The sequence below is a fragment of the Sminthopsis crassicaudata genome, chromosome 3, assembly GCF_048593235.1.
Source record: "Sminthopsis crassicaudata isolate SCR6 chromosome 3, ASM4859323v1, whole genome shotgun sequence".
Lineage (NCBI taxonomy): Eukaryota > Metazoa > Chordata > Mammalia > Dasyuromorphia > Dasyuridae > Sminthopsis > Sminthopsis crassicaudata.
Genome location: NC_133619.1, coordinates 623,999,972 through 624,024,976, shown reverse-complemented (window position 1 = coordinate 624,024,976; position 25,005 = coordinate 623,999,972). Strand labels below are relative to the sequence as shown.

The 25,005-nt window shown below is 37.8% G+C and overlaps 1 protein-coding gene across 3 annotated transcripts; it reads right to left on the bottom strand.

The window, feature by feature from the left end:
• Window positions 1-1,215: 1,215 nt before the first annotated feature.
• Window positions 1,216-24,926, bottom strand: TNFRSF9 (TNF receptor superfamily member 9). Of its 3 annotated transcripts, XM_074306358.1 has the most exons (10): window positions 24,838-24,926; window positions 24,038-24,116; window positions 23,685-23,789; window positions 22,920-23,045; window positions 21,533-21,670; window positions 20,852-20,918; window positions 17,312-17,442; window positions 13,907-14,038; window positions 6,739-12,089; window positions 1,216-2,322 (listed from the first exon to the last, which is right to left on the bottom strand). In XM_074306358.1, the coding sequence occupies exons 3-9, from the start codon at window positions 23,779-23,781 to the stop codon at window positions 11,947-11,949; spliced, it is 834 nt and encodes a 277-aa protein (XP_074162459.1). In that variant the 5' UTR covers window positions 23,782-23,789; window positions 24,038-24,116; window positions 24,838-24,926; the 3' UTR covers window positions 1,216-2,322; window positions 6,739-11,946. The 3 variants fall into 3 exon arrangements, with proteins under 3 accessions (XP_074162459.1, XP_074162457.1, XP_074162458.1); XM_074306356.1 differs by having other exon boundaries at window positions 23,685-24,116; XM_074306357.1 differs by having other exon boundaries at window positions 23,685-24,116; window positions 24,827-24,859.
• Between the last annotated feature and the right edge of the window lie 79 nt (window positions 24,927-25,005).

The following is a 25,005-nucleotide window of genomic DNA, read 5'->3' as shown; positions in this document are numbered from 1 at the left end:
GTTTTAGTTCATCTCATTATTGGAGAAGGCTTATTAGTCCATCAGAATTATCATCATATAGTATTGTTGTTGCTGTGTACAATGATCTCCTGGTTCTGCTCATTTCACTCAGCATCAGTTCCTATCAGTCTCTCCAGGCCTTTCTGAAATCATCCTGTTGGTCATTTCTTACAGAGCAATAATCTTCCCTAACATTCATATACCACAATTTATTCAGCCATTCTCCAATTGATGGGTATCCAGTTTCTGGCCACTACAAAGAGGGCCAGCAAACGTTTTTAAATCACTTACTGTGAGGCTCTGGGCAAGTCACTTAACACACCATTTCCCTTAGTTCCTTATCTATAAAATGAGCTGGAATAAGAAATGGCAAACCACTCTAGTATCTGTGCCAAGAAAACCCCAAATGGGGTCAAGAAAAGTCAGATATTACTGAAAAATGACTGAATAATAATAACAAATTTCCCCTTTATTCCACCCTAATGTCTGCTTAATCCTTCTTTGTAACAAAAAAAGCATTTTTTTTAAAGCCACAGGGACCTCATTGGACCAGTGTATGTCTCATTCCACGTTTGTAGTCCCTTCTGTCTAGAAAGGAGGAAGGTCTGTTTCCTTTGCATTACTAAATAACACTCCTGATTTTATAAGTTTTAATTTAGAAGCTTCAGATATATGTCAAGTCCATTTGTTCTTTTCATAGAAAGGAGGAAGGTCTGTTTCCTTTGCATTATTAAATAACACTCCTGATTTTATAAGTTTTAATTTAGAAGCTTCAGATATATGTCAAGTCCATTTGCTCTTTTCACTAAGATCAAAACAAATCTAAAAAAATTAGATCTGGGTAAGGTTGCTCTATTTTTAAAGTATCAGAAGAAGTTTCTGTTCCTTAATTTTAGTTTGATTTAATTTTAGTTATCTTTGCTATCACCAGAATAGCCTGATTTAGCAACTTTTTAAATTTCTTTTTTTTTAGCTTTTTCTTTTTGAAATCTATACATAGATAATTTTCAACATTCATCCTTGTAAAATCTTGTGTTCCAAATTTTTTTCTCCTTCCCTTCCCCCTACCCTCTCCCCTAGATGGTAAGCAATCCAATATATATTATACATGTGTGATTCTTCTATACATAATTCCACAATTATCATCCTGCACAAGAAAAATCAGATCAAAAAGGGAAAAATGAGAGAGAAAACAAAATGCAAGCAAACAACAAAAAAGGTGAAAATACTATATTGTGATCCACATTCAGTCTCCATAGTTCTCTCTCTGGGTGTAGATGGCTCTTTCCATCACAGTCTATTAGAATTGCCCTGAATCACCTCATTATTGAAAAGAGTCACGTCCATCAGAATTGATGATTGAACAATCTTGTTGTTGCCATGTACAATGTTCTCTTGGTTAGCAATTTTTTTTAAACATGAAGATAAACCTACTATTTGTTGTATTATTGAAATGCTGTGTTGTCAAGATAGCATTCAGAAGAGGGTAAAGAGAAAATGTTGAAGGCTAGAAAGACAAATGCTCCAGGATGGGAAACAAATTCAATTACGTCTCTGATCCTAATTTGATGAGTGCTCACGGGCCAGTTCCCTGGGTCTTTCTGTCCCTGCTTCTTCATCCAGGAAGATGTTGGAAGAGATGATTTCCAAGATACTTTCTTGCCTGAAGTTTTAGGATTTGTAATAGGCACTTTATTCTGTGACTCATATGGCCTTTAGCAATCCATTACAGCCATTTCTTAGAATGAATGATGGAATGTCAGTCACAAAGGGGACCTTTTGGAGATGATCTACAAAATGAGAAGGTTCCTCTCCCTCCCCGCCTCTCCTTCCCATATACTTGTACCTTAGGAGAAATGCACAAAATATTGCCAATGCCTTGCACAAGTAGTGTTTGATCCATGCTGAGTTTTTAGCTGTCTAGGATGACAGAGCTGGAAGGGACTTTTTGAGATGGTTTGATTTAACCCACCACATTTACTGGACGAGGAAATTGGGACTCAGAGAAGTCTTCATGACAATGCACCGTGGTATATAGAGAGCTGGTGTTCCAGTCAGAAAGACCTAGATTCAAGAAATTCTGGAATTTTGTATCTGGTAGGGACTCAGTAACCGCTTAGTCATCTAAATAGTCATTTCAAATACATATCTGACAAGCAGTCAAGCTTGGTTTGAATCCCAACCCTACCTCTTGCCATCTATGTGACTTGAGTAAAACTCGATTTCTAGACCTCCGTTCTCCCATCTGCAGAATGAGGGGTTTGGACATTTTCCTCTAAGGATCTCCAATTTGGTGATCATCCAGATTTTGTTTAACAGTCTCTGAGGAAGAGAAACACTCAGTAACTGGTTGGGTGATAATCAATCAGGGAGGGTAAGGGATTAAAATTTCAAGCTAGAAGGAACCTTAGAGATTATGGAGTCCAAACTCTTCAGTTCATAGAGGAAGAAACTGAAACCCAAGGAAGTGGTATAATCTGGGAAGAGTGAGCCAAGGGTAATCCCAAGTCTGAGAAGTGAAGTGGCTGGAAGGATGGTCAGAAAGAGTGATGTTAGGAAGAAAGGAGGGTAAAGGGGAAAAATAAGTGTTTGGAGACAAGGGCAAACAAGACTTTTTTGGGTAAAAAAAAATCACCCCTTCCCCCTGCCTTGGAGGAATTGTAGCATTCCCTTTACTGAATATTTCTTCTGCCATCTCTGTGGATTTGTCTAAACTGTTTTGCCATGCTGCAAATGGCTCCTTCCCTATTTCTATCTATTAGAATCTGTATTTTCCTTCAAGTCTCAGATCAGAAAAAAAAATCCTCTCCCTCCAGGGATTGAAGCATGGCCATCTTGAGCCATGGAGAACCCAAAAGAAATACACTAGAGAGAAAAAGAGGCTAACATTGGAGAGGGATATTCCAGGCTCAGAAAGCCCCAGACTCTGAGGGGACTTCCAGGATGAAAAGGTAGCTGAATCACGACAAAAGCCATCGTTCCAGAATCATGGCCAAAGCTTATTTCCAGCCTAGATACCCTAATGTTGTAGCCTCCGAAGCTTCTGGAGGAAATCAAGATCCCCAAGCTTTGGGGGGGGTCTTTTCTTCCTCTGCTCTTTTAGGGATAAAAGAAGGAACGGGTCAGGGAACAGGCAAGACGAAGAGGCAAAACTCAAACCTAAGGCAAAAGTGGTGGACTGTGACTTTCTTGGAGGAGATTCCAGATAGTCCCAAAGCACTTTGACTCAGGAGACACAACACTGGGGCCTCTAAGCTGGGAATGGGCCACTCTCTCTGGATGTGCTTCTGAAGCTATGTCTTTGTGATTATGACTCAGTGGCCCTTTCATCCTGGAAGTTTCCTCAATGCCTGGGGCCTTCAGAGCCTGGAATATCCCTTTGCCATGGTTACTCATTGGGGAGCTCCTTTAGGGTCTCCATTTTGGGCCTCATGCCCTGGGATGCTTGCCTAGTGACCTGGGTACAAGCCAGTGAAGCAGAATCTTTGCTAACTATGTCCCAGTTCATGAAGGTCCTTGGGTTCTGCACCAAAACCCTGAATATTTTATTTTGGTTTTATTTTCCCAAACAACTACGGGGAAAATCCCTATGAAACCCGTCATGGAGTAGGAGTGAGTGTGAGGAATAGAGATGTGGTAATATAAATTGATGCTCGAGGCAAAAAAAAAAATACTACTATCTTTCATGCCCATCATTGACTCCAACTGGGTGGAGGTTTCTGTAAGGGAAATATGTCAAGGCTGAAAGGATCTGCAGTCTCATTCTATAGGAGAATGCCTTTTATGCTGAGGTGGTCTACAGGTGACTTCAGTCATGTAAATGGGCTTCCCAACTTGGTATGAGTTCTGCAAATACAACTACCATCTTCGTAAAGCAGACTGGAAATTTAGTTCTAAAAACATTGTTCTTGAGAACTGCCAGCTTTGAAAGCAGAGCCAACTGTGTGGGGAATGGGGCTATGAGTTTGGAGACTGTAGCATAAATATAGGGGACCCCAAAGAGCCTTGGAAACTTCCTTAGTATTTGAAGTTTTTAAAGAGACCCACAAAAAACACATAACAGAATTCCTCAAAAAGGAAGAGACAGAGAGACTGAGAGTGAGAAAGAGAAAGAGAAAGAGGGAAAGCAAGAAAGAAAAAGAAAAAGAGAAAACTAGAAAAAGCAAGTGAAACAGAAAAAAAGAAGGAAGGAAGAATGAATGAGAGAGGAGAAAAGGAGGGAGAAGGAGGAGAAGAAGAAGTAAGGGAAGGGAGGAAGGGAGGATGGAAAAGAAGGATGGAAGGAAGAGAAAGAAAGAAAGAAAGAAAGAAAGAGAAAGAAAGAAAGAAGAAAGAAAGAAAGAAAGAAAGAAAGAAAGAAGAAAGAAAGAAAGAAAGAAAGAAAGAAAGAAAAAAAGAAAGGAAAGGAAGAAGGAAGAAGAAGAAGGAAGAAAGAAGAAGAAGAAGGAAGGGAAAGGAAGGAAAGAAGGAAGGAAAGGAAGGAAGGAAGGAAGGAAGAAGAAAGAAAGGAAAGGAAGAAAGGAAAGGGAAGGAGAAGAAGAAGAGAAAGGAAAGAAAGAAAGAAGAAGAAAAGAAAGAAAGAAAGAAGAGAAAGAAAGAAAGGAAAGGAAGGAAGGAAAGGAAGAAGAGGAAGGAAAGGAAGAGAAGGAAGGAAGGAAAGGAAGGGAAGAAAGAAAGGAAGAAGAAAGAAAGAAGAAAGAAAGAAGAAAGAAAGAAGAAAGAAAGAAAGAAAGAAAGAAAGAAAGAAAGAAAGAAAGAAAGAAGAAGAAAGGAAGGAAGGAAGGAAGGAAAGGATAGGAAGGAAAAAAGGAAGAAGGAAGGAAGAAGAAGGAAGGAAGGAAGGAAGGAAGGAAGGAAGAAGAAGAAGGAAGAAGAAAGGAAGAAAGAAGAAGAAAGAAAGAAAGAAAGAGAAGAAAGAAAGAAAGAAAGAAAGAAAGAAAGAAAGAAGAAGAAAGAAAGAAAGAAAGAAAGGAAAGAAGAAAGGAAGGAAGGAAGGAAGGAAAAGGAAGAAGAAGGAAGGAAGAAGGAAGAAAGAAGAGAAAGAAAGAAAGAAAGAAAGAAAGAAAGAAAGAAAGAAAGAAAGAAAGAAAGAAGAAAGAAAGAAAGAAAGAAAGAAAGAAAGAAATTTGGAGCTAAATTCTAAGGGGCTTTGGAAGCCAGGCTAAGGAATCTGGACTTTGTCCTCTTGTGCAAACTTAACAAGTCAGATTTATAGTGTGGCTTTGAGGATTATAATAATAGCAATAATTATAACTCACATTTTATAGTGTTTTAGCATTTGCAGGGCACTTTATATACATTATCTCATTTGACCCTCACAACAACCCTGGGAGGTATTATTATCCCAGTTTTATAGCTGGGGAAGTTAAGGCTTATGAAGTAACTTGCCCTGGATCACACAACTAACTAGTGTCTGAGGCAGAATTTGGTCTTCAAATCTAGCACCCTGTCGACCATACTGAGCTGCCTCTGAAAGCCCTTTTCTCCCAGCCCTGTAAAACAGGTCATTCAAGCACTATTGTCCTGATTTCATAGATGGAAGAACTGATATTCAAAAAGGTGCTCTCCCCGTGGTCATATCAGAAGTAATTATTAAAGGCTCTAAGATTCTGTGTCTTTTGAGAACAGATAATTTCATCGGGAGGAAAAGGAAGACGATATTGGTGCAATAGAAATACTCAGAACTTCAAAAGTCTGTGGTTTCCTTTGTGTGGGTCGTATCGGTGTCAACAAAACTACGTATCATTACCACAAGATGTTCCATAGTGTCTGAGTTGTATAATACTATCCATCTGTCTTAGGAGGCTGTGGCTGCTATTTAGGATTTTGTGACTACAAAAGTGCCCATCTCTGCAAGTGTAAACACTCCACTGTTGTTGCTCACTGGAAAACCCATGCAAACTCAAGGAATTGGAATGGGAATGCAGCTGAGGTAGATGCCTACAGGACAGGGCAAGGAATTCCCACTATACTCTGGTCAAAGTCCTGAGGTATGTGGAAAGATAGTCTTATTTGGCAAGAGAATTGAGGTTTCATGAGAAGAGGGAAGGGCCTAAGCTCTCAGAGGATAAGAAAAACACTGGAGGGTTGTAGGAGATAATCACAACATTCAAAGCAAGTGGGGTGTGCTGAGCCCCCACTGCCACTGTTTTTGCTGCTCCTACCCTACCTGGGGTATAGAAAAAGACTCATTGGAAGATTTGGGAACTACCCAGAACCAATGTGGGGAGCTAAGAACAAAGCTTACAAAAAAAGTCTATTCCTCATGCTTGGGTTGAGCTTATATTTCTCGTTTCAAATGATTTAAAATGCGTGAAGTCTAAAGCTTTACAAACTTTAACATGCCAAATAAATGTTAGTTCTCATTATTATTACTTTTAAGCACTTATTAGTTTTCTATATTTGCCGTGTGTTCTCGAAAAAGAAAAAAATACCAAACCAAAAAAATGGTTTTTCCAAGATATTTTCTTTGTTGTATGAGTCGTAGGAGGAGCAGGATTAAAAGCAGCTAATTCTTAGACTATCATTACTCAATGACACATGGAAGGAATTAGAGATTCTGTAATTATTAGACCCTTTCCCAGTTGTGGCCTTAAGGTGACTAAAAAAGAAAAAAGAAAAAAAATCAAATTAATCTAGTCCATATGGGAAAGATGAACTAGTAGTTTTCGGATGAGATGAGATAGTAAGTAGAAATGGAACAAAACTCCCCAGAAGCAATGGTATCGGACAACTTACCTTCTATTTTTTCTGGTGGGTTTAAGAGCCCTAGTCTTCATCTTCATCCCTGAAGGGGCAGACTGAGGGTGATGACTAAAGGAAAAGTTACTCCAATAGAAATAACTGAAGGGAAGAGCTGGACAGATTGACCTTGACCCTACTAAAATGGAAGCCAAGGAAAAAGAATAACTAGTTCTCTTGGGAGCAAAATTCCTCCTAAACCTAAACATTATTAAGCATGTAAACTAGGCCCAATCACTTCCTCAGTGGGAATAAAGTTTTAATATGATTGATTTTAATGTAGTTTATTTTATGCATTGAAGAACATTATTTCAAGAAGGGGACCATTACATTGTCAAAGGGATCCATGACACAGAAAAGGTTGAGAACCCCTAAAGTAGAACGAATAACTTCGGGTTATTCTCTCAAGTGAGGAGTCAAAGACCTTATAGAAATGTTTATGTGAAATTCTAAGAACTATTATTATGTTTGTTGTGGAAAATATCCTTGCTCAGATATAGGCTGGATGAGATGACCCCAGAGATCCTTCCCCCTTAGGAGTCCTATGTGTATCTGGGATTCTAAGCTAGATACTATACCGTGTTTTTTAAAATTATTCTTATGTATTGGGAAAGCAGCTGGATTTGGGATCAGAGAGTCCTTGCTTTGCCATTTACTGCCAGTATGACCTTGGGCAAAATCCATTCATTTTTGCTGTTGTTGTTATATTTGGGGTTCTGATCAGTCTCCCTCCCTCCCACCCTCCAAGGCCAATATTTGAGATGTCAACATATATACACACATACATAATGTCTATTCCCTCTTCTACCTCAGTTTCCTTCTCTGGAAAATTAGAATGTTGGATTATATCAAAGAAGTCTTATTATTACTATTCAATCTATAGGCCACATATAGCCCATAACATCTCAAGTATTGCCCAAACCAGATTAAAATGTAATTGGAAAATATTGATCAAAATAAATAAAAATATAATAAAAGAAAGAATATAATAACATATAGTTTTCTAAAACATTTAGTTGAAGCCACAGGGACCCTTATGCCTGTTTTACTTACTTACTTTACTTAAATTTACTTACTTAAACTTTTACTCTACTTAAATTTGATACCCTTGGACTAAATGTTTTCCAAAGACTTTCCTAGCTCTAAACCTATCTTCCTATGGCGGCTTCTCCTTCTATGGAGATGAAGCCCATTCCAACTTTTGAGGAGGATCTATTGTTCAGAGTTCTTTTAACAGAACTGCTGGTCCTGTTAATAAAAATTTAAAAGTTATTATGTTAAAAAAGGAATCATTTTCCCAATACCAACTCTAAATTTGCCACTTTGGGAAGTCTATCAATCAGGACAAAAATGGGATACAAATAAAACATTTTTAAATGCAAAAAAAGGAAAAAAAGAGGAACAGACAAGGATATAAATAACAATCTTAAATTTAAAATATATCTTTAAAACTAAGTTTATAGTTTCTTAAGCAATCATGTTTTCCCTTTGTATATTGAAATTTTTATATTTGTTGATTAAGTTCACCATAAAAAATAATTTTTAAAAATAATCAAAATAAATACAAGGTCATTTGGGGAAGGAGGATACTAGAATGGAGCTGGAGAAGATAAAAGATGTCATGTAGAAAGTGGTACTTGAACTGGATTCTCTGGTAAAGACATTATGCTACTACTGTACATAAAATCTGCATTTGGCAAAATGTTTTTTCTCTTCTGCTCTTGTGATTGTTGAGCTCCGCTGGATTTCATCTCTTTAAAGACATTTGCTGGGTTCTCAGCTTCCCTCTATACATGTCCCAGAATCTAGCCAAGCAGTTAAACAAATGGCAACAGAATGTCTTTGGGCTAAGATGGTCTATTTTTGTTTAATAATTTAATTTTGTTTTGTTGGTGTTCAGAGAACATGGTCCCAGACAACCATTTGACTTAAGGTTAGAAAATTTCTTGTAACTATCATTCAACTTATGTAGGACCTGAGTCACAATCTTCCATTCATGAAATTTTCCTTGCAACTAAATCAGTTCTGATCTTCTTTTGGATACCTCTGCCCAGGAGAGAAATGCTGTCTCTTGGCAACAACTTGTGTCTGAGAGTTTAACACTTCTGGTTTGGAATGTTCTTTCACATGTTATTGATAGATTTCATTCTTTTTTTAAAAAAACAAACCTATTTATATTCTATGAACAATTATCAGTCATCAGCCTTTTATCAGTCATATTTGTTGCAAAGAATTTTTCATAACAATTTCTCTTCTAGCTGCATTAATTCTGTGTGAAAGATTTTTACATTTCTGTAACTGAAATCTTCTATTTTACATAACTGCTATGATTTTTCTTTGGTTTTTGTTTTAGTTAAGAATATTTCTCTTCTATTGCTGTCTGAGAAGGGGTAGGGGAATAATATGGGGAAATTTAAGCCATGTAAAATCAAAATATATTAATAAAAATGTACTTAAAATTAAAAAAAGAGAAATGTTGTCTCTTTACACACACACACACACACACACACACACACATACACACACTCCCACAAGATGCCTTCATTTTGGAAATCACTAGTAAGGATTTCTATTATTGCTCTGATGAAGCTATTTTATAGCTCTTTAAAGTCTTTGTAATCTTCAAAAAATTTTTAAGCCTCAGGCTCTGTAGAAAGGCGCATGGTCCCTCTGATAGAAAGCAATTTGTATCGGGATCGAGTTTATGAGTTGAAGCTGTAAGTAGATGGAATATCTATAGCAAGGAGAAATTGGTATCTTTTCTTGGTTCTCCCATTCCTCAGCCTTACCAGAAAAGGTTAGAAACAGAAGTCAGGTGGCTAGGGTAGAGAACCTTTTTGTTGGGGAAAAAAAAAAAAGCTAGATGATGTTTTTCTTTCTCTTTCTCCTTCTGTCCTTGGGAGGAAGGATAAGAAACTTGGAGCATAGGGAACAGAGAAGATAAAAAGGTTTTCTTTTTATCTAGGAGAGAAGCAGTCTAGATAGAATAGCTGATACAGTCCTGAATCTGGAGTCCACAAAACCTGAGTTCAAATCAATGTGAACCTGGGCAATTCACTAGGTCTCTGGGTCTCAGTTTTCTTATCTGTTAAATGGAAGTAATAATAGCACTTCTCTTCCAGGTTTGTACAAAGAATTAAATAAGTTAACACATGTAAAGTGTTTGGTAAACTTGTGGAAATGATGATATTGATTAAAAAATATTGATCTTCCACTTAATTGTGTGACAACCTCTCAAAGCTCAGATTTCCTCATTTGTAAACTGTAAATTCTAGTCTTACCAACTTCACAGAGTTATTGTAAGGAAATTGCATTGCTAGCTGTAAATTGCTACATAAATGTCAGTCTACTAGTGATTCAGTTCAATAAATGTTTATAATTTACTTGTTATGAATCACAGATGCAGCTTGGTAACTAGACAAATGTACTGGATTTGGAGCCAGAAGATGGGTCACCTTGGACAAATCCTATGACCTCTCTGGCTCTTTGTTTCTTCCTCTGTGGAATGAGGGAGTTGGACCAAATATCCTCCCAGACTGGGCTCTATGACTCTTTGTTCTTATTAAGCTACTTAGTCTATGATTCAAAGACAAAAACCCTAGTCCTTGTTCTCAAAGAATTTACATTCTTTTGTAAGTTTACTTTCTACTCAATGGAAGGGAAGTTCCAAGTAATCAGAAAACTGAAGACACGCTGTCTGGAGGAAGAGTGGGAGTGGATGTCGGGTTGGGAATGGGAGAGGATATGACATTTAATAGATATTTTAAGGGTGATCAGTGGCCCATGAGCTAAGTCTTGAATGAAGATAAGGATTCTAAAAATTGGAAATAAGAAGGGAGTCATTGCAGACATGGAAGATACAGCCTATACAAAGGCCTACAGCTAGGATGCTAAGCTCAGGAAACAATGAGTAAGGCAATATGGCTAGATTATGTAATGGAAAGTAAACTGGGACCAGTACTGAAAGGTGAGCTGGAGGCTGATTGCGAAGTGTTTGAAATTCGGAGTCTGATTAAGCAATGAGTCATTGGGATTGATGAGCAAAGCATCAAGTCATATCAAGATTCTTTTCTCACTAATAATTTACTCTTGAGAACTACTACTTCACTCTTTGGTGTTTATACTTGGCTATTTTCAGGAGGGTCATGATTTTATAAAGAAAAACAGCTGAATAGAATCTTCTGGGCTAGTCACACTTAAAAGAAAACCCATAGCTCTTTGGTGTCATTGACCACCAAATGGCAGTGTAATCCTAATAATGGGCAAAGTAAGAGGAAATTTCCTATCCTAATAAAATCATAGTGCTATCCTATTCACACATGATTGAACCGTGAGGGACTGAATGAGCAGCTATTTAAAAAGGGAAGGGGAAGAAATAGGCTGAAAGTGAAGTGTTTAAAGGCTTCCTGATGAGGAGAAGATTAAAAACAATGAATAATATATAAGGTTCAAGAGTAGAGTGTTTTATAGAAAAGTGAGAAGTAGGGAAGAGACGGAGTAAATGGGATAGGTGGAAGAAATCTGGCTCAAGACAAGGAAGAGGAGGAATGATGGGATATGAGAAAATGGCTCTGGTTGGGAAGGAACAAGAGAGAAAAGGACCCCAGGCTGGGTAGAGAGTGATAACTTTGCAGATGATCCCTGGGTCCCTTTGTTGTTTCCTGAACAAAACCTATGAGACTCTGTTCCCTTACCTTCCAAAAGATCTGGTGATGTAATGGCATAGGCTAGAGACTTTGTCCTGTGCTAACCGACAGGAACAATACAGACTTACTTTGAGCTGTCCCACATCGGAACAAAATTGCGTACGTAGTGCAGCCCAAAACTCCGTCTGGATGTACGGCTTCAGTCAGGGGAGCCAGTCTCCAAAGTCTTAGTGGAGTTTTGGAGCACTAAGACTCTGGGGATGCTCTGTATAATCAGTGGGGAGCCCGAAAGAAGGAGCCTTGAATGCCAGGGGAAAGTAGAGAAGCCTTCTGACCCGTGGGGTAGAGTCGCCCATGGGTCAAACAGAAGGGGCAGCTGGGGATAGATTCTCATCCACACTGTTGAAGGGCTGCCCCCTGGGCTGTTTCTTCCTCGTGCCATCTGACAAAGGCACTTGGGTCTCTCTTTTTAACCAGCCGGGAGCCTTTTCTGAGGCTTCCTTCCAGGGAGCATCTGCACACACAGTTTCTGGGGCGCTCTGACGGTGGGTCCAAAGCTTTACTGTTTGGAGTCCTTTAAAAACAGCTCCAAATGCAGCTCGGACTGGAACTTAATGATTTCACGGTCTCCTTGTTCTTCCTCTGGGAACCCACAGCTGCAGGCATCCTCTTCTTGGGCAGTTTGGATTGGCTTTATAAAAGCTAAAACAGAATGAGGTAAGTGGTTGTAGCTTTGGGTTTTGGTCTGGATAATTCTCCCTTGTTTCTCCTGAAATGGGATCTTAAAATAGGCTGACTTTCTTATTCCCTTCTCCTTTCTCTCTGTGTCTCTCTCTATCTCTGTCTCTCTGTCTCTCTCCCTCTCTCTCCCTCTCTCCCTTTGTCTGTCTGTCTGTTCTCTCTGTGTGTCTGTCTTTCTGTCTGTCTCTCTCCGTCTCTCTCTCTCTCACTCATCCCTGTCCTTTCTATCTCTCTTAGGCTAGAAGGACAATGGACACTCCCTAGAATCAGCATGGAAGCTTTAAACTGCTCCATTTCTAATCCAGGCTTCTTTGCCCTCCTCAGGCAGCCTGCTTGCCCTTCTCCTGGGGGCTCACCACATCAGTGCAGGACTCTGCACGGTCACCCACTCCTAGGCTCAAGGGCTGTTCATCCACCGCAGGCTCCCCAGAAGCTGGGTTCTATAGGCCGGGGCCACCAAGCTTGGCTACAAATCAACTTTCGGAAAGAAAAGAAGCAAACTTTTTCACCTACAAGACTCACTAGTGAAGTGAGAAATTTTTTCCAATTGTTTTCTTGGATTTAGGAATTTTAGTTGCTCACTGGCCCTTTCTGCTATTGTTCAATTGTTTCAGTCATGTCCAACTCTTTGTAACCCCACTTGGGTTTTTTTGGGCATAGATACTAAAGTGCTTTGCTGTTTCTTTCTCCGGCTCATTTTACAGACAGGGAAACTGAGGCAAATAGGGTTAAGTGACCTACACAGGGTCATACAGCTAGGAATGTCTGAGGATGGATTTGAACTCAGGAAGATGAGTGATCCTCACTGAAGCCCAATGCTCTATCCACTGTGCTACCCTAGCTATCCTTGACCCTTTCTATAAATGGCCAAAAGAGAATACAACCAGTTAAATTGGAATGCTCCTCATGTCCCAAATGCAGCTGCTTCTGCTATATTTCAAAGAGACGTCTATTTACTTTTCAGGATATCCTAGACCTCAGACCCACTTATCTTGGTTAAATAATGAAAGCACCAGAAATTAAAAGCAAAAGCAAAAATGAAAATGATTTCTTCACAACACTAACCCATTCACCACAGAAAAACTACTTTAAAAGAGTCCAGCTGGGCTTTATACCACTGGGAGAATTCTTCATTATATTAAGGGCACTTCCTTTACTCTTTTTCCTTTTTGTTTTTTATTCCTCAGGCTCATTGATGTTTTTGTTACAAATTGATATAAACTGACTCTGTATCAGCTTTTATTCTAAATCATAGACTAAGTATCTTGCCTGTAATCACTCAGGAAGCATCGGAGGTGAAATGTGAACTTAATATCATCTTGCCTCCAAGCCAGCACCACTGGGCTAACCACTGGGACAAACTGCCTCTTATGTCAAGTCATTTCTCTAGGCTAAGGCTCAAGACTCTTTTTAGCTTACTCCTGAATTCTCGAGCTATTTTCATTACCCTCTCAAATCATGTGTCAATTTACCTTGAGGAAGGAAGGAAACAAACAGTTATTAAGCATCTCTTAAGTGCCAGGCACTGTGCTCAAAAAATATCTCTCATTTTGGGGCAGTGAGATGGAGCAGTGGGTAGAGCCCCGGTCCCGTAGGCAGGAGGACCTGAATTCAAGTGCAGCTTCAGACACTTAACACTTTCTGAGCAAGTCACTTAACCCCAACTGCCTCAGCAAATCAATAAATAAATAAATGAGTGTTGTCTTGTTTAGTCTTCATAACTTTATTGGAAGGAAGTGACACTCACTTCCAGAAGGGAAAGCTGGGAGGGTTCTTACCTTGCTTGAGGAAATAGGGCAGCTTCTTTTTGTTTCCCAAGGAGCAATAGAACCATGACAGGATGAGGAGCACAAAGAGCCCAGAAGCCATAATCACTGCCATTGTAAAGGCAGCTAGCTGATGGTTCTTATCTTAAGAAAAAAGAAAAGAAAGAAAAAAATCAGAGGTGAGAGAACAGAGCAAATCAGTGAGTGGGGAGCCTAGTAACAAATTTATTCCTAAGCCTGATGGAGGATGGTAGACTTTTGCACATTGGGGACTACGTAGGACCCTGAGAAAAATGTTATGATAAATCAATCACTTTTTCAGACATAGAAATTTAATGAGCTATCTATCATATGTTACATGATCATATCATAGACATTAAACTGTGAGTTTTTAGAGGACAGAAACTGTCTTTTGTCTCTTTTTGGATCTCTGATTCCTAATTCAGTGGCTGACCCTTAATAAAAACTTATAAAAAATTCCCAGTGTCTGACAAAAAATGCTTACTGATTTTTATCAAAATAGATCAGGATTCTTTTGAAAAATCAAAACCTGCCCATATGTCTAGAATAATGTTGAAAAATAGGATAAGTGATCATTTCCTGGGAGATGGGGAGGTGGTGGATATATTGGTACCAAATGCTAAATTAGGCTTCTCCCTAGAATTCTGACATTCTTGAGCTTCCTCTTTCACTGTATTAATAGTTGTGATCATTGATCTACTGAGATACCCTAAGTGTAGTAATCAAGCAATAAGTATTTATTAAGCACCTACTGAATATCCATCAGGTATTATAAATGAAAGTAAAACTGTCTTTACCCTCAAAGAACTTACATTCTATAGGACATATTGAATAAACCCTTTAAAGCTGGAGAAAAAAAATTCAAAGTTTAAGGTGGGATATTACTTTAAAAAGGCAAATTAAAATTCATTGCTTTTTAAAAATATTATGTGACATTCAATATTCTAATTAATGAATTTTTATTGTTGTATTTTGTATTTTTTTGTTGAAACTATGATTTCATCAAAGTAGGGAGCTCTGAACAAGTCTAGTTAGCCTTTAGTCAAGTCAAGCTAACAAGCATTTATTATGTATCTGCTATGTGACAGGCCCTGAGCTAAGCACTGGGGATACAAAGAAAAGCAGAAACAGTTCCTGCTCTCAAGCATCTTAATGGGGAAAGAGCATATAAACTGCTATGAATAAGATAGATAGATGAAGGCTAGAGAGATGAGAGAGAGAGAGAGAGAGAGAGAGAGAGAGAGAGAGAGAGAGAGAGAGAGAGAGAGAGAGAGATAAAGGCTAGAGAGATATAGATAGATGACAAACAGATAGATGATAGATAAAGGCTAGAGATATGATGATGTAGATAGATAGATAGATAGATAGATAGATAGATAGATAGATAGATAGATAGATAGATAAATAGATGACAGGCAGATAGATAAATAGATGGTAGATAAAGGATAGAGAGATGATAGAAAGAAAGATAGATAAAGGCTAGAGAGATATAGATGAAAGTGAGAGAGATCGTTGGCTAGATAGTAATAGATAAAGGATAATGAGAGAGAGAGAGAGAAGGGATAAGTTAGACTAGAGAGATGGATGGATGTGTGTGCATTTATAAACAGATATAGATAGATATAGATACACACTCATGCATATATACACATATATAATATGTATATATTTATATATACATGATAAATTGGAGGTAATAGCCAAAGGAAAGCACTAGCAATAAGGAGGATTAGGAAAAGATGGAAGAAAAAGTAGAATTTTAGCTGAGCTTGAAGGAATCCAGGGAAGCCAGGAGGCAGAGAAACATTCTGAGAGAGAGAATTCTAAGAACATGGGGCAGCCTGTGAAAATGCCTAGAATTGGGAGACAGGATGTCTTATGGGAGCAATAATTAAGAAGGCATTATCTCTGGATCAAAGAATATATAGGGGTGCATAAGACTGGAAAGGTAGAAGCAGTCAGGTTATAAAGAATTAGGGTTAAAGAGCCACAGAATTTTATATATTTGAGTCTGAGATTTATTGAGTAGGGGGAGGACTCATGATCAGGTCTACTTTCATTGAGGAAAAACTGAAGTGATGGAGAGACATGAGGCAAGGAGAGCAAGAAGATTATTAAAATAGTCTGAGCAGGAGGTGATGATGTCTTGGAGCTGGGTTCTGCAGAGTCAGAGCGGAAAAAAGGGTAAGCATACAAAAGATGCTACAAGGAAAGGGACAGATCTTGATGACTGATTAGATATGGGGCTGGGGGAGAGGGTGAGGATGGAATGAGGAGTTGAGGGTGTCTGGGGATAATGCTATCCTTAGCAGTAATAAGGAATTTAGGAAGAAGAGAGCATTTGGGAGGAAAGATAATACATTTTGTTTTGAACGGGTTGAAATTGAGGACATTCAGTTCAAGATAACCAATAGTCAGTTGAAGATTCGAGTCTGGAAATCACACACAAAAAAATAAATTTTAAAATAATCTGCATAGAGATAAGAATTCAATCCATGGGAGCTAATCAGATTGACATGTCTTCCAAGTAGTACAGAGCAGGGCTTCTTAAACTTTTTTCCACAGGTGACCCCTTTTTGCCTGAGAAATTTTTCCCTAATCTTGGGAATATAGATATATAAAATAGATATATAAATCAAATATTTACTGATAATTAATCATCATTTTGTGATCTCCACATTCAAGTATGTAACCCAAAATAGGATCATGACCCACAGTTTAAAAAGCTTTGGTCTCAAAGGTGGAGAAGAGAGGGCCCAGGACAGAGCATTAGGGACATCCACAGTTTGTAGGTACAACTTGGCTGAAGATCAAGAAAAGGAAACCAAGAAGAAGCAGTCAGAGAAGTAGGAGAACAATCAGAATAGGGAAATGCCCTGGAAAGCTAGAGAGAATAGAATATAGAAGGCAGGTCAGGAAGGATGAGGATTGAGGAAACAAAAGATTGGGAATTTGGAGAGACCAGTTTCAGTTGAATGATGCTGCAGGAAGGCAGACTGCCACAAATGAGGAAACAGAAGCAGAAGCACTGATTGTAGACGGTCTTCTCGAGGAGCACCTATTCTGCAACTTATCTTCAAGAATGGCCTAAGTAAGACTTGCCAAGGATCACACAGTCAATGTGTATTAGCCAAAAATTAAACCCTGATAGCAATTCTCTATCCACCAAGGCTCTCTAAACTATAGAATGTACAAATCAGAACTCTTATTAAGTTTTGAACCTTGGAGACTCCACTGGGTATATTTGCACTTATGCCATCCTCATTACTCTCGGCTTAGCTCCAGAACTGAAAGTCACTCCTTGCTGAGAAGATGTGCACCAGATGGACTAATCTACAGCTAGTACAGAACAGCTAAGCCAGACTCATATTAATTCGATATTAATCAACAGCTCACCGGTGTGCACGAGAGAAGCCGGAACTGTCATGGAGATTGTGTCCAGAGTGGCAACTGTTTGGGTGGATCCACATATCACATCTCTTTTATTGGTTCCATTTACAAGCACAACTAGTCCATTCAAAGAACAGCTAAAGTTAAATGAAAAACAATTGAATAATTAAAATTTGCAGGGGATTAATTTTAGAAAGCAAAACAATTACTTCCATTCTAGTTCACAGAAAGCTAATAATAAAATGATTTTGAAGTTAACCCTCAAAACCCTCATCTAACCTTAGAGATGAATATTAAAGATCCTTTAAGCCAACTCAGAATCCTTTCTAAACTATCGTCCCATGTATGAGAATTCAGTTTCTAGATGAATACCTCTAGAAAGGAAGAGCTCATCCTCTCTCAAGACTCCTATTCCACTCTTGGACTCTAACTGTTGGCAGGTTTTTCCTCATATTTATTTCTTATTTTCTGGGAGAATATATTTGAAATATCCCTTTGAAAAGCAACAATGGCTATGAATGTCATGGCATTAAATGTTATGAAAAATACAAAGATGACAGAGGATGTAAGCTCCTCAGAGAGTTTACAATCTGGGAAGGGGGATAAGACAAGGACACTAATTACTATGATAGAAATAATAATGATAAATAACTCACATTTACATAGTTCTCTACTTTTTAAAAGCCTTTTCCTTATAATCTCCATTTTACAATCTATAAAACTGAGACTTAGAAAGTGACCTGACAAAGGTGGTGGGGCAGGGCTTTAAACCAAGATGCCATACAAAATAAGATGTGAAAATGTAATGAAAGGTACAGAATTCTATGTTTTTGTTGTTGTTGTTCAGTCATTTAAGTTGTGTGCGACAATTTGTGACCTCATTTGGAATTTTCTTGGCAAAGATATGGGAGCAATTTGCCATTTCCTCTTCCAGCTCATTTTGACATATTGAGGAAACTAAAGAAAATAGCATTAAGTGACTTGCTCAGGGTCACACAGCTTAGGTCATAATAGAGTTTTATGAGAAGTTGAAAAAAGGACTGGTTGTTTCTGGCTGGGGAGAATTCCAAGAGGAGATGACAATGGACCTGGGCTTTGAAAAATAGATAGGAACTGGTCTGATGAAGGTAAGGGGCAAAGACCGGAGCAGGCAGAGGAGGGCAACACTGCTGGGGATGTGTATGGGATACATGGTATATAGATTAGTTTGGCTGATATAAAAGCACAGAAAGAAAATATACTACAAAAGTAAAAACAATAGGACTTAGAAACAGATTGCATGTGGTATATAAGGAAGGAGTAAAAGGTGATTATAGGTTTAAATCCTGCATGGCTTGAATCATTGATCTGGAAAGGACCTTTGAAGTGATCTAGTCTAACCCCCTTATTCTTTTTTTTATTTATTATAGCTTTTTATTTACAAAACAAATGCATGGGTAATTTTTCGATATATTGACCCTTGTAAAACTTTGTGTTCCAACTTTTCTCCTCCTTCCCCCCACGCCCTCCCCTGGATGGCAGGTAGTCTAATACATGTTAAATATGTTAAAGTATATGTTAAATACAGTATGTGTATACATATTTATACAGTTATCTTGCTGCACAAGAAAAATAGGATCTAGAAAGAAAGAAAAAACCTGAGAAGGAAAACAAAAATGCAAGTAAACAATAAACAGAAAAAGTGGAAATGCTATGTTGTGGTCCACATTCATTTCCCATAGTTCTCTCTTTGGGTGTAGCTGATTCTCTTCATTACTGAACAATTGGAACTGGTTTGAATCCTCCCATAGTTGAAGAGAGCCACATCCATCAGAATCGATCATCTTACAATCTTCTTGTTGCTATGTATAATGATCTCCTGGTTTTGCTCATTTCACTTAGCATCAATTCATGTAAGTCTCTTCAGACCTCTCTGAAATTCCTCCTGCTGGTCATTTCTTACAGAACAATAATATTCTATGACATTCATATACCACAATTTATTCAGCCACTCCCAATTGATGGGCATCCACTCAGTTTCCAGTTTCTGGCCACCACAAAAAGGGCTGCCACAAACATTCTTGCACATGTGGGTCCCTTTCCCTCCTTTAAGATCTCTTTGGGATAGAATCCCAATAGAATCACTGCTGGATCAAAGGGTCTGCACAATTTGATAACTTTCTGAGCATAGTTCCAAACTGCTCTCCAGAATGGCTGGATCTGTTCACAGTTCCACCAACAATGTATCAGTGCCCCAGTTTTCCCACATCCCCTCCAACATTTGTCATCTTAGCCAATCTGACAGATGTATAGTTAACCCCCTTATTCTTTCATTGAAGTGGGAGTAGGACTTCTTTTGACAGGGTTGTGGATGTGATAAATTGAAGTTTTGGGAAGACATTTATATAAATGCCCTTTTACAGGAGGCAGCAGGAAACACAGAATTAAAAAACAGAGGAGGAGAGTCTTAGGCATATAGGTCAACATACAACTTTTTTGGTGACCTCTAATCTCAAATCTTCAACTGCTTACCGGACTTCTTGAACTGAATGGTCATACTCATACTCATACTCAACCTGCCCAAAACTAAATCTGTATTCTCCCAAGCCTTTCTTTTGCTCTAACTTCTTTATTACTACTAAGGCACTACCATTCTCTCAGTCACTGAAGCTGTCACCATGGCTGAAATGGCCAAGGAGAAAATGTAGATAGAGACAAGAACCATGGACAGAACCTAAGAAACCATCAACATTGAAGGGATGGGAGGAGGTTCCTGGAAGAAGTCACAAATGAAGCAAAGATATGGGAGGAAAAGGAGGTGATTATCATAGAAGCCAAGGGAAGAAAGAGTTTTAAGGAGTTGGTAATCAGTAGTGTCAGGTACAACAGAAAGATCAGTAAGAATAAGGATTGGAAAAAACCCCATTAAACTTGGAAACTAGAAGGTCACTGAAACTTTCAGAAAGAGAAGGTGATAGGAAAAGATGGAGGGAGTTAGAGGAGGAGGAGACAGAGAGACATAACCTAGAGACAGACACACACAGAGAGATAAAGGAAGACAGAGAGAGGGGTGAGAGAGAGAGTGAAAGAGATGGAGCAGAGACAGACAGAAAGACAGACAGAGAGACAGAGACAGAGAAAGAGAGAGACAGAGAGAGAGAGACAAAGAGAGAGAGAGAGACAGAGAGAGAGAGAGAGAGAGAGACAGAGACAGAGAGAAAGAGACAGAGAGAGAGAGGAGAGAGAAAAGAGGAGGAGAAAGGGAAGGAGAGAGAGGAAGGGAAAGGGATAGAAAAGAACAGAAAAAGAGAGGAAGAGGGAAGGAGAAAGAAGAGAAGAGGAGGAGAGAAGAGAGGGAGGGAAGGAAAGTTAAGTCAACAATGAAGCTCAAAGAAGTAAAGAGTGAATGGGTGGAAGTGATCCTATCATTTGTGTCATAAATATAATATTTTTTTCAATATAGGACTACCTGATATACCTAATTGATATGTAAATTTCTTACTTTAAAATATAAACTTAATCTAAACTCATCATTTAAAATAAAAAGGAAATTAATGTTATACATACTTTGTCCATCGTTTGCAGTTCCCCCGTGTCTGATCGTTAAAGGTACCAAAGCTACAGTCTCTACAACCTTGCAAAAAAAAAAAAAGAAAAGAAAAGAAAATGGAGATGGAAAAACATAAATATTTTCATCATTTTAAGTTTTTCTGTGCTGTATAAACACCATAATGATTTTTAATGTTATAAAATGCTATGTATCTATTCAATGGTTCTCAAAGCTCTGTGATTTGAAAGGGACTTTAAGTTTTCATTCTACTGACAAGCATTTAAGGAAGTTTTATGGGTGTGAATATGTTTGAAAATACTGTGATATAGAATAAATGATGAATATTCAAATTATGATTTATCCTTATCTACTAGTATGCTTGACTCAGTCACTCTGACTGATTTGTCATTAAATGTTACATCTAATAGGATCATAGGTTTAGAACTAGAAAAAAAATCTTAGTGGTCATCTAAGTCCAGGCCCTTCACTTTCCAGATGAGGAAATTGAGGCCCAAGGAGATTAAATAGCAAGCCCAAGTTCATACAAAAATAAATGATACAGTCAGCATTGGAATCCAGATGCCTCTGAGTACAAGCTGAGCATTCTTTTCATTCTACTATGCTGCTATTTAGTCTTGGAATAATTAACAAGTTTAGGATTTCTAATAGATTTTTAGGGAGGAAGAAGGCAGACTTACCTTTTTCTAGAAGTTCTTGACCTTGCTTGCAATCTGGTTGACACCTATTACATCCTACTCCAGAACAATGATATCCAGACATACAATCACACTCTGTATTACTTGTTGGAGTACATTCTCTCTTTGTCCTAAAAATACCTTTAAAAAATCCAATTTTATTTGAAAATAGGACATAAAACCTTATTGACAAGTTCTATAATGAAACTTTTTCATCCTGCCTCCCACTTCCACCCCCATCAGTAGAATGTAAGGTCTGAGTCATAGATTGTTCTATTTTTGTTCTTGTTTCTCTAGCACCTACCACAATGTCAAGCATATAAATGCTTGTTGAATTAAAAGAAAACTGTTCATATGATTATAGTAATAAAGTTTCTCGTGATTTTTAGTGCTAAATTAACTCTAAGACCATAATTCCTTCATTTTGGTTAATAGACACATATGCCCATCAACCGTGAAATAGCATTTCATCTGGAATAATCGTCATTTTTTGAGAATCAATATTATTTAATTTTTCCCCCAAATACATGTCAAGGCAATTTATAGTATTCATTTTTACAAGATTTTGAGTTCTAAATTTTTCTCCCTCTACTTCCTTCTTCTCAGCATGGTAAGCAATTTGATATAGGTTATACATGTGCTATCATGTGAAACATATTTCCTTATTAGTCACCGTTATCAAGGAAGAAACAGATCGAGAAGATAAAAACCACAAAAAAGAATAAAGTAAAAAGTATAATTCAATCTGCATTCAGAGTCCATCTGTTCTTTTTCTGGATGTGTGGAATAAACTTTCAGTAAAATGCTACTTCTCAGATTAAAAAAATCCAATAAATTGGGGCAGCTAGGTGGCACAGTGGATAGAGCACCAGCCTTGAATTCAGGAGGACACGAGTTCAAATGTGGCCTCAGACACTTAACACTTCCTAGCTGTGTGACCCTGGGCAAGTCACTTAACCCCAGCCTCAGGGGAAAAAAAAATCCAATAAATTATCTTCATGCAATTGCCACTACGGTAATTTTTTTAAATTTCTCAGTACATATAGTAAATAGCAATCATGACATTTGGGAAATATTGGGAATGGAGAAGAGGCTAGAAAATGGGCACTAAAGTGGAGAACTTTAGATATGGAGCATTGTATATACTGTCATTCCTGGTGGATATGTTGCTTAGTTTTACTGAATTTATTTTTTAAAATTCTTTGTCAAGAAGTAATATAAGACAGAAAGATATCTTTGTAAGTGAAAATGACCTAAAACTACGAGATTATTTAAATAATTTTTGAAATCATGGACAAAGAGAGAGATTACAGTAGAGGGTCAAAGTTGATGACTTAACTGAAATTGACTATACATATTTATAGATCCATATAAATGAATGAAATCCTACCTTCACATCTCCTGCATATGTTACATGTCCTCTGTTCACCAGCTGTACTAGAGAAACTATTTGGGGGACATGGGATGCAAGCTTGATTTTTGTTTTTTCCACAGTCTGTACCATTCCAGAAAGTACCTGAGGGAAAAAAGAAAGAAAGAAATCAAGAGATTCTAGTAATCATTGATGTTTTACAATCTTCACTGCAGCATTCAAAAAAATATTTAAAGACACAGGGGAAATAAAAATGCAGAAAATTTAATGTTCCCAGGTGCTATTATGATAAGAGTTATATTTTGCTTAAGAATTGACTGGCTTTTTAAAAAATATTTAATAGTTATTTATTAATGGGTAATTTTATAACATTGACAATTGCCAAACCTTTTGTTCTAAATTTTCCCCTCCTTCCCCCCCCCTCCATAGCAGGTTGACCAATACATGTTAAATATGTTAGAGTATAAATTAAATACAATATATGTATACATGAATTGATTGGCTTTTAAAACTAGCCCCTTCCACAAGCATGCTTTGGAAATAAACATAGAATCAGGAAAAAAAAAAAAACAATATATAAATAAAGCAGAATTAAAATAGACTCTATATGGCTATATTCGAACACAATCACTACTTATCCTGATGATTAAATTCACTAAAAAGGGATAACTATTCTAATAAAATTACATTCAAGATAAATCCAAGAAGTTCATTAAAATCAGGTAAGGTGGCCCTCAAATGAAGAATCAGAGAGTGATGGACACAAAAATTGTCCATTCTTACCAGCTGGACAGCTGCCACAGGAACCCTGCACCAGAGTTATCCAGGGAAGTATGACAAGAGTTGATATCACCTCCAGTTTCTTGTAGCTGTTTACCATGATGGGGTCTGGAGAAAGATGGTACTCAGAAGGTCAGTTCCCACAGCACTCTAACTTATTGCCACAATCTTCACTCTCGAGGAGGAACTTCCAGGTGATAAAACTAGATCATGTCTTATGAACTAATTATCCATCCGGAAATTCATTGATTACCTACAAAAATCCATAGATGTCAACCCAACCTCGTTCTGGGAAAACATCAGAAGGATCTGCCCTCCCACAGGCAGATTCAGAAGAGAGCCTCTTTTAAGCTTGCCTGGGTTTTCCTTGAAACAGCTCCAGTTTGGGAGTTCCCTGGCAATAGCATCCAGAATTCAGTAATGATTTCTGCATTCCTAGAACAAGATACATTTGGTCAACTGATCCATCCATCAACAATATTTCTTTCCTTTTAATTTTCAATAATATTTTGTTTTCAATATTCATTTTTGTAAGACTATGTTCCAGATTTTTCTCCCTCCCTTACCTCCTCCCTCCCCAGCAAGTTATCTGATATAGATTAAATATGTGAAATTCTTTGAAATATATTTTCATATTTGTCATCATCAGCAGTATTTCTTAAGGACCTCCTGAGTGCCAGGTCCTATGCAAACCTCTGAGATTCAAAGACTGAAGTGAAACAGTCCCTGCTCTCAAGAAACTTACATTCTATCAAGCAGAATAAGACTTATCAATGACTTTTTAAAAACAGAAATTCAGATCTATTTCATCGATACTGCTGATCATTAAAATCTAGAATAAATAAACCAGAAGGTTAAATATCTATCTAATCATTTAATTATTTAATCAATTTGATCATTTGAGAATAAGTCCGTGTCTCTGTGCTCAACCTGTTCTACTACTTCCTGTGGCTCTCTGCACATGTGGATTTGTTCTGACATCTAGAGTAAAACAAAGGAAATATTAAGCAAGATAGATAATCTCTTTTATAACATCTATTTTATGTCAGGCTCCCAGGACCTGATCAAAGAAGAATCCCTAAAAAATGATGAAATGAGAAGGAAAGAGGAAGTCCTAGATGGTAAAAAGATTGAGGAAGTTTTACCAAGAACAAACCTTTGGAAGTTTGGGGGCTGCATTCAGAAAGTTCAATTTCTCTTTCTTCAGGAACAGTGAGCATTTTTATAGCTGGTCCCTTCTTTACCTCCCTCACAGTTTGGGTGACTCAGTCGGGGTGGAAGGAGTGGGGTGGAGGGGAGGAACTTCTTGGGAAATCCCCCAATT

Excerpts from the sequence above, each read along its gene's own strand:
- TNFRSF9 (XM_074306356.1), bottom strand. The coding sequence starts at position 23,781 with ATGGTAAACAGCTACAAGAAACTGGAGGTGATATCAACTCTTGTCATA. Across the intron at positions 23,046-23,684 it reads CTGTGGCAGCTGTCCAGCTG|GTACTTTCTGGAATGGTACA; the intron begins GTAAGAATGGAC and ends TTTTTCCCTCAG. Across the intron at positions 17,443-20,851 it reads AACTGCAAACGATGGACAAA|CTGTTCTTTGAATGGACTAG; the intron begins GTATGTATAACA and ends ATTTAACTTTAG.